At 47.6% G+C, this 10,017-nt stretch overlaps 1 protein-coding gene across 1 annotated transcript; it reads right to left on the bottom strand.

Moving 5' to 3' along the window:
* Positions 1 to 18: 18 nt before the first annotated feature.
* Positions 19 to 2,908, bottom strand: A4GNT (alpha-1,4-N-acetylglucosaminyltransferase; the record flags this gene model as incomplete). Its single annotated transcript, XM_080624033.1, has 3 exons — positions 19 to 636; positions 1,582 to 2,031; positions 2,792 to 2,908. 3 exons carry the CDS (start codon positions 2,906 to 2,908, stop codon positions 19 to 21), a joined length of 1,185 nt encoding a protein of 394 aa, XP_080480159.1.
* Positions 2,909 to 10,017: the final 7,109 nt, after the last annotated feature.

The raw sequence follows: 10,017 nt of genomic DNA, 5'->3' as shown, positions 1-10,017 counted from the left end.
GGATCACCCCCTTCCTCCTTACACCATGTCAGTGTCCTCATAGAATGTGAAATTTTCTAGCTCTGCATTTTGTATCAGGTCCTCGTATGTGGTAGGGCAATAGGCTTTGTACAGTTTCTCAGCCAAAGTGTTGCTGCCTGCAATCACAGCTTTCCGGTTGTGGTTCATGAAGTTCCACAAGTGCAGAGCATAGGAGTGGCTGAAATTGGGGCTTTTGTCCCACACCTCATAGTACCGGCCCCAAGCTGGGTATGGTATTGGGTAGAAACGCTGGGGATTGAGGAAGGAGATGTTCTGGCATCTGTGGTCCTCAGTGCCTTTGAAATCCGTGAGATTGCAAATGGCCTTGAGCATCCGTGTCATTAAAAAAGGCCCCTGGTTACCCCAGATGTTCCCGTTGTACTTGAGAACGAAGTTTTCCATGCAGTCCCAAATAAATTTGTGGTGGGCAGGGAAGCCAAAGATCCCATTGCTGGAGAACTGTGACTTCTGTGCTGCTAGGAAGCTTTCCTCAGGGATGGGCCTGATGGAGATTACATCTGTGTCCATGTAGATGCCCCCATACTTCCAAATGAGTGCCAGTCGGCTGGCGTCAGAACTGACGTGGACCCAGTTCTTCTCCAGCTCTGGGACTACCTGCAGAGTTGGAAAGGTAAGACAATGACGGCACTGGCAGAGAACAGACCACATCCATCCATTGGGCTGCAAATGTCACCATAAAACTGCACCTGGACTCCTGCAAATGTCACTCACTGCCTTCTCTTCCTCCAGCTATTGAATTGTATTGGTATAAGATAAGGGGGCAGTGCAGAGCAATGCTTTGTTAATATAAATGAATGCAGGAACTTTTCACATGTGTTTTGTGGGACCTACAAGGTTAAATCAATGATACGATGATTCATTGCCTGCTATTTCAGTGGGACACAGCCCACTTAACACACTCCCTGATCACTCCTAGCTCTTTGAAACAGGCTGGAGGGTTTTCATTTGCACTGTTGGTATTTGGAGTTACTTTTTCTAAGGAGAAGGAAGAGTTTGGAGGAAATATGCCTGCCCCGCACATAGATCAAGTCAAACTAACATGACAAAAGCTACTTGCAAGCAGTTTCCCAGGAACTTCTTTTCGGAATGCAAGATCCCACCTTGGTTTTGTATATTGCGAGTACAAAAACAGAAATCTCTTCCTCGTCTACCTATTGTGAGCTTTGTCAGTGCGTGACAGCATTAACAAGTGCTCAGGCAGCTCATTTTGTTTAACCAGCTTCTGTTGAAGCAGATTATTAAGCGTTGTTTTATCAAAACACGTATGCAGTCTATTTTTACCAGTGTTTCTTTTGCCAAAAAATCTGATTCTCCAGATAGGGCGGAGGGGAAATGCTGATAATGTGTTCAATAAACAAATCAATGAATACAGTGCAAAACATGGTCAGAGTGTATCTATTCCAAAGCAAAACATAAAACTGACTAATTTTACAAAGCCAGTTCTGATTTTTATCATTCATTCGAAGCCTGCTTCAGGCCTTCCCCCTTTCTCTCCCCATTTGTAAATGTTTTCTATTTCCCCTTCATTATAGAGCTCACCTGGTTGTACCACTGGAGCAGAGGGGTCTCCTGGAAGACAGTTTCCATCTGGAGAGGAAAAATGAAGACATTCTTCATAGAAGACAAAAGCGAGAAGGCTGCATAGCTGGAGTTCAAGTCCAACGCTGTGTCATTTGTGAGTCCCTTCATGAAGAGGATGACGGGCCGGTCCTGGTAAGTCCTGGCAGCAGACTCCACGGAGCAGGATACCAGTGGGGGGGGCTCCAGGCGCTCTGTTGTCTCCAGGAAAATGATGCTTTTGCCAAGGTTCAAGACCTGCTCAGGTGTCAAGAAGTGCTTGGGCATAGGCATGTAGGAGAAAAAGCAGCTGGACAGCAGGGAGATCTCGTACAAAATGCCCGAGACAAAGAAGAAGCAGAGGCATATCTGTATTTTCTTCAACATTCTTGCTTTCCCTGGACCTTTGGGGTCATGCCTTGAATGTGAATTCTAAGGAGAGACAAGAAACAGCAAAAATATATGCCAGTGTTATTAATTAACAAGGCTGGAAAATTTAAGACATGTCTTTGGACAGCATGTCATGAAGGCAGTTTGGTGAAGCTCATGCCTTTTCTCCAGGACAAGCCTGGAGAGATGCCTCATGGTGCAGAGGGCTCTTCCCTTTGGGGTAAAGTGCTGGGTTCCCACCTCCTCACCCCCAGCCAGACAGGAGGAATCAGGAGAACTCTTGGAGAAGGGACTTGCAGCTATGTCTCATGGCACAGATATGCTTTCATTAGGTTGGCAGAGAGGGAAGAACCAATGGAGAGAGCAGGGAGAACAAGGTGAGAAGGATCACCTTGCCCAATGCCAAAGCAAGGATCCCCAGGCCCATCCCTGAGGCTGGGTGGTATAGCAAACTGTTTCCAAGCACTTCATCATCATGCCAACACGTGCTTGTCCACAAGCTGGAGAAGTCTAGGGGATCTGAGGAGCAAAATGTGCCAGTGGAATAAAGTGGCCAAGGGGGCTGTGAGTGACAGTGAGGGGAAGGTCATGATTACAGTTTGGGATGTGTCAGCCAAAGCTAAAACACTGGCACGTAGGCACCAAGTCTCTTTCGTGGTCTGGCCCTTCTGCTCACAATTGAACCCTAAAGGCCACAAGGGACTTGGGTTCTGCAGGGGTGGGTGATGGAGAAAGACCAGAGAGAAGTAGATATAAGGATGGAAAGTGGAAGGTTTTGTACAAGCAAGGAACTAGGACCTACCTGGATTATGGTTCTGACAAATCCACATTTCCAACTTGTTTCTTTGCAAGCACAGTGGCAATCAGGCTGCCTTAAAGCCCAGTTCCTTGGTGGAGACACCCAAACTGTATGGAACATGCAAAGGGATTTCTGAAGGCACAGGGGAAAACTGGCTGTGCTGCAAGCTAAGTCTCAGTCCCAGACACAGTTTGGTACCAATGGGACCCACCTAAAAGGACAAAGAAAGGAGAGGTTTTAAGAGAGACCTGTCTCATACCTACATCAGCCTGGCCTAGCTCTTTGTTCCTTGTCTCACCAGGAATGCCTGGCGAGCCTGTACAGCACTGGGGAGTTCCTGCTGGTGAGAGGCTGGAACTTAAGCATTGCACTGTTTGGCAGGTTCATGAAGGAAGGAAATTCCTTTCTGAAATGCCACCTGCTCGCATCTGAGTAGCCCACATTCATTTTGCAGAGATCACGTGCCAGGCTCCAACACAGGCTAGACACTTGGAATGACAACCCAATGTCCAAGCAACTCCTGGAAGTGTTTAAAACCTGCTTAATGAAAAGGAATGGAAGGAAACAGTTCTGTGTGCTTGGATAATTAATGAGATACATTATCATGTCACCCAGGCAGAATATAGATAAGTCCGCAGCACTGCAAACCCTGTGGAAATTCCCCTGCAAGCGCTAAGCATGCACTTGAAGCTGTGGCAGCTCCTGATCCATTTCTGAGCACTAGATCTCATCAAATTAAATATTAAAGCAATGACTGTTCCCATCAGTACAGCTTTCCATGCCGCATAGCAGATTCTGTTATTTTCCATTGCCACTGCACAAAGTTTCTCATCACACCCTGGGTGAAGTGGATGACAGTGCTGTAGCCACAGGTACCAATGTGGCTTTAGGTACGTCATGCTGGTCACAGCAGCATGCAGTGAAGGGAATGCTGCTTTTTAATTATTATTACTTTTCACATCGTTTTCCCACTTTCTGTCAGCCCCAGCACTCTGCAGAGGAGCCCCTGCTGTGAGAGGCAGCACCTTGTGGCCAGGGCCTCCTTGTAGAATGGAAAGCAGGGAATGGAGAGCATATACAAGCAGTTCAGAAATGACTTGTTCCTAAGCCTGAAGATAAACCAGCCCCAGTGATGCTCAGGTGCAGTGTGAATAGCTGCTGCTGAATCCAGCAGGAGTGAGATTAAAAACAGCTACATTGCTTGAATAACATTTCCTTCTACAGTCCCATCCTGCCTCTTTCTCAGACACGTTTCTCACTTACTCCAGCCATCTGAAGATAAAACAGAAAGAAAAAGTTGCCCCCTCACACCTCCCTCACCGGTCTCAGCTTTGCCAATTTTCAAGCTTGTTTGTTTTCAGCTCTGACCTAAACCTGCTGCTGTTCTGTGCTGTTGCTCCAGTGCATTCCAGGGACTGGAGCTCCCTCCCTCTTTTCCTTGCAGTTTTAAATATCTTGATGCCACTCTCTTGACAATGTTTGCTTGAAGCAGAAAACCCAGACTTTGCTTTGATTAGAAATAGGACCATCAGGACATTCCCATTACTGTATTAATATTTCTCCTTTGATGGCCTAAAGACCCGATGTCTTTATGAGCAGCCTCGCAAAGCTGTGCTCGCAGTAGTCATTCGAATTTAAAATAGTCCAGGAGGCATTTTATTTGCAAATTGTGGGGAGAGAATGAGTAGACACTCCAACACATCCCAGCTCTGTGTATGACATCGTGAAGAGAAACACAAGTCTTCATCGTCTCATTCTGGGAAATTGTTTTGCTCGGTTGGTTTTCCAAAACCCCTATGTGGCGGGTTATGAATTCTCATCACATTTGACCTGGAGGCTGCTGTTATCAAAATGTTCACTTCCCTGCTCAAGTTAAAAGGACTGCAGAACCAAATGTTAAAAATAAATCCCAGCCATTGAATAGATTACCTTGCTGAGTGGGTTGCTTTTCTGGATGCAGCAGGCGGCATGCTGGCTTGACGGCCCATCTTGTAAAGATTTTTCTTTTCTCAGGGCAATTTCAGTATTTCAAGTGCAGGATAAAAACGGGTGGGAGACTACAAGAGAGATTACTACGAATGCCAGTGCACTACAGTACTGTTACTGCCGTGTGATGATTCCTCTGAGGTGTTCACAAGACACGTGCAGCTGGAAGGTACGGCTGGGTTTTTTCCAGTAAATGCCACCAAAGGATGTAAATCAGTGTGCCAGGGTGCTGGCAGCCCTGCACACACCCTGCATATCACAGCCTGACCCTACAAATGGTGGGGTCCCAGCTGCCTGGGCATCCCTCAAGATTCAAAAGAGAAACTCCCATCCTCCTGTCCATCCCAAACACTGCGTCTTTCGTTTGAGAACCAGCTGGGTTTGCATTTGGGTCTGCACCCATTCAGCTGGGTGACTGTCCCTCTTTCTCCTGGCAGAGAATAACCCCAAGGCAGTCCAGGTTTGTAACACACACAGCATCCCTTGAATCTACATAGGCTTATTTTCATGTCTATACAGAATCTACTTGAGTAAATTACAGCTAGAATCGAGTTAGTGCATGTGTGTGCACTTCAAAGCCAACTTCCTTATGGATTTAACACCAGGCACATTTGGAAACCTCTTTCAAATGGAAAACCTGTCAAAGAATATATCACATTCGTTGCAGACTGTAATTAAGCAGCCGTTCCGACCTCCAGCAACGCATGCAAATGAAGGGGCTTCTTACCGCATAGCTTCTCACCTGCTTTCTGATTCTACAACCTGACATGCTTAGAGATAAAGCAAAACTCACCTCTTGGCTGCAAAAAGCTGGCAAAGTGTGTAGTGTGTTGGGAAGTAAAGCCAAGCTGAACCACACTGGAAGGTATCCACAGCCTCTGGTAAGCCCTTTGCCTGTGCCAAAGGAGCTGCGCTGCTTCTCCACAATCTTCTGCCCTGCTGGGGCTTGGAGCAGCCTCATGGCTTGTTCTCCACCAGCTCTGGTGTTTGCATTCTTGGTGTACTGAGATAAGGCTGAGCAAGGAGCTAGGGTTGTGCTTTCGAAGGTGCAAGGAACACAGGAACAGGCAGTGCAAGGTGCTTCGAACAGCCAAATGTGAGCCCCACCACTCGTGAGAGATCAGTGGGACCAAGCAGAGTGGGTCCCTTTTGCATCTTCTGGAGGTGGTTAGCAGTGTCTTTTCACTTTGTATGGAAACCATGCTTCTGGAGGCTACTTTACTGTTCTTTGCCTTATAGCAAAGAAGAACTTTGCTTGAGCATCACTGATGTTCTGAATACTTCCAAAGAAGGCACTGACAGGGTCTCTCACGCATCCCAAATAACATGACACATCCTGAACTGGCTGCCTGACCAGCTTCACATTAGAGATCCCACAGGCAAGGAGGTTTGCTGATCTGTCAGAGCTTCTGCTTGTCCCCACAGCCTGTCCCCAGGAGGATGCCTTGAGGGGTACAGGAGCATCATCAGGTGTCCTCAGGACTGGGATGATCCACCTCAGGTTGGAAGGATACCCCAGAGCTTTCCTGGCCTTAGAGTCTTAGGGGTATGAATTTCAGTGGCCATCCTGTGCTGGGACAGCAGATTTTGTAAGGAAGAGATGGAGCAGTAGCGCCGAAGAGATCTCCCCAGTGCATCTGTCCTGGCAGTGTTCAAGGCCAGGCTGGATAGGGTCTGGAGAACCTGGTCTAGTGGAAGGTGTCCCTGCCTGTGGCAGAGGGTTGGAACTGGATGAGCTTTAAGGTCCCTTCCAACCCAAACCATTCTGTGGATCTATGATGCCTCCTGAAACCCTGACCTGTGCTGAAACAGCACCACTCAGCCCATGCGAGGAGACCGGAGCATCCTGCTAGGATGCAGCCCCTGGCTCCCAGGTACCCACAACCATCAGGCTCTTTGCAGCTCCCCACCAGCTCTTTTTCTCTTCTCCTGATTTTTGGCAAGGCTTTGTATGTAGATCACCAGCAGGGCTGGATACTTCATTCAGCCAACACGTGCCATCAGCCCTGAATGTTGCGCACATGCAAGCATGGCAAAACCACTCAGTGGCCACAGAAAACCACTTTTCTCCACCAACAGCAACCACTTAGTGCTTATAAGCCACCAAAAAAGGACTCAGCTCATCCCCTCCGCAGCTTGTGAGGGCAGCAAAAAGCCAGCCTGCCTGCTCTCAAAAACTAGCTGCTGAAAATGGCAGGGTGTGCCCGTTTGCTCCTGGCCAGCTCGGGGGCACCGAACCTCACCCCACGGCAGGGTGCAGGGGGCCTGCCCCTGGCTTTGTTTGTGCTCCCGTGTACGTGTTTCCTGCTGCAGATAGCTGGCAGAGGATGCAAGAGCAGCTTTGCCGCAACCAGGCAGAGCAAACAGTACCAAGGAAAGCCATCTAGATAATGAGGGCTTAATCATCAGATAACACCCTGGGTGAAAATGCCAGGAGGGCTCCTATTCCATAGAAATTCCTTGGGCAATGACGTAGGTGAGAAGCCCCCATGCCCTGACACACCTCCCTGTGAATAACCCTCTCCTTTGGCAAACACTTGCTCAGGTCCATCATTAGCAGTCTGACCTGCAAGGAAATAGGATGGCCAGTGTCCAACTCCAAAGCAGGGAGCTCCTCCAGGGATGAACATATCCATCTATCTATGCATCCATCCATGCCTTCCTAGTGCACATGCGTAGTGCCTGCTGAGCCTAGAGAGTGCTTTAATACAGGGGCACGTATGGGAGCAGACAGCAGCTGTTATTAACAGTTTCAGCCCACATTTTTTCTTGTAAAACATGAAAGCATCCCCCTCCTGCACCAGCTGACCCCATTGCCTTGGTGTGCTACTGAGACCTTTGCCCTGGAGCCAGGATGAGAGTTTTCTACGCAACCCACTTCTACAGAAGGGATGGTGTAAAGTTATTGCCTGAAGCAGCCTGTATCACCAGCATATAGCAGAGATGATGAAACTATGAGCCAAAATTACAGGCTCAAGGTGCAGCAGAAAGTGAACATGAATACAGGCTGCCCACAGCCCTGGCTGCTAGGTGAGAGCATTTGGGAAAGCACTTTGGGGTAGAAACGTGTTTACTTATCTTAGGAGATTCTTCTATCTACCTCTGCACTTCTACAGGCAGAAGCCCAGGATTTGGCAGGGTCCTGATCTCCTACATGAGCATCTGTGCCTCAGAAACATGCTTTGAGGGCTGGACTCATCCTGTTTTTTAATATGTCAGACGAACTGAGGCAAAACCTCTTTCAACCTTCTCAGCCCCTCACCTGGCTGCCATGAGCTGCCAGCTTCTCACCTGAACTCTGCCCACTTCTTCTGCTCCATGGTGTGATGGGCCAGATGCCACTGCCACGGTCTTGCCTGTGCACTGCCAACTCAGCATATGAGTTTGAGTCCCTGAAAGCCTGCTGGAAAGGCATCGGTGAGACAGCAGGTATGTTCACACTTACCGGTGAGCTTGGTCTGCATGGAGCTAGGGGCTGAGCTGGTGGATGGGGCACTGCCACATTACTTGGGCTGGGACCACTGCTTGCTTCACATCCACACCAGGAAAAAACGAAGTACAGGGAGTAGCCAAAATCCCGGTGGTGCTCTGCATTGCCCTCTACAGGAGCTTGTTTTCTGCTTCGCTGCATGGGGAGCCTAGGTAAATGGGAGTCTGCGGGCAGAATCTGTGCGTTGAATACCACGGGAGACTCATCATGGTTATAAGGGAGATGTTGCACTAGCTTTGACCCCTGGTCTGCCTGCTCAGGTTTGGTTCACATGCAAAGCTGGCCCCTTCTAGTGGCATATCCAGTAGAGATGTTCAACTGTTTTGCCTGGTGCTTTGCAGCAGGGACAGTGCCCGCTGGGACAGCCTGGTTTTCTGTTCTAGAGTCCACCCAAGCCTTCATCTTCTCTGTAGCAGAGACCCAGTGGAGATTTCTTTTTATCCTGAATAACCTTAGAGACAGTAATCCTACAAAATCACCCTTGCTCCACTCAGAGATGAGGTTCATTTTATTCCTGAGCTTGGGAATTTGCTCCATGAAAGGATAAACATCTTTTGTTCTGCCCTGGAGATCTCAAAAATGGAGGTGCATTCATGTGGCTGCTCAAGGATTCTCCAGCAGTGGCTGAGCATTGCTCTCTATGAGTCCAATCAACTGCTGGTTTGGATTTGGCTCCAGTAGCATTCAAAAGGATGATTTCTCACCCATTCAGAAGAGAAGCCAGGGTCTGAAGGCAAGCATTCCTTGCAGACAGTGACATTCCCCTAGAAGCATAATACATTATAATATTTCTGGACATACTCTCAACATCACCCATAACAGGTTATTGCATAATATTAAACAGTATCTCATTTTTTTAATCTTACAAAGGCCTGTTCAGGTCTGTGCCTGTGATCACTGCCAAGCGCAGGGGTTAAATAAGTTCCTCAGAGCTTATCACCCTCTAACACTCCCCATATCTCCCTTCTGAAACACAAACACTTCTTCCAAATGAGGCAGCTGATGCTGTTGTTTGATGAAGTAGCTCCAAAGACCTCTTTCTAGGAAGTTTCAGCCCATCTGACAGCCATTTCAGGAAGTTACAGCAATAAAACTCAGGTACCTGTCACTGAGGATGTGTGGCTGGTTCCCTGTGAGCAGCCCAACTTTTCACCATCTCCTTTCACTGTTTTGCTGTGCACTTCCCTATAAACTCTGCAGCCTTCCCTATAAGCTTTTAAATAGGGAAAACCAGCAACTAGACCTTCTTCACCTCCTCTGTTCTGGGTTTAAACCATGACAGGTTTCCGTACTTACATTTCCAACACTTGCAATGTCCGTACAGCTTTAGAGATAAAGCAAGTGTAATGACTAAAAAGGAGGACACCATATCTGCACTATGAGTTTACTTTCATATGCTTCATTTTACTTTGCTAAGCTTTTTGTAACTTCCCAGCTTGTGATATCATCGCTCCCTGCAAACACATGGGCATTATTGTAGCCTTCCTCTGCTTTAATTTTGTCAGCCTTTGCGATATTATTTTATAAATGGTAATATCTGGGCTTTGGGGAACTAACTCATTTTAAGTGTTTTATGCGTTGGTCAGCCTTTGTTTTTTTATGAGGGGTTGTTAACTGTAGACATGGTGTTATTGGTACAGAATAGGAGGAGATGGTTTAGTTGGGGGTGCTTCTAAATCTGCATTTACATCACGAAGGCCTTTTGTGCTGGTATATCAGTGTGCAAACACCATTAGACCTTGGGGGCCTCACT

This window comes from Psittacula echo (assembly GCF_963264785.1).
Source record: "Psittacula echo genome assembly, chromosome: 7".
NCBI lineage: Eukaryota > Metazoa > Chordata > Aves > Psittaciformes > Psittacidae > Psittacula > Psittacula echo.
This window is presented reverse-complemented; position numbering and strand designations above follow the sequence as displayed.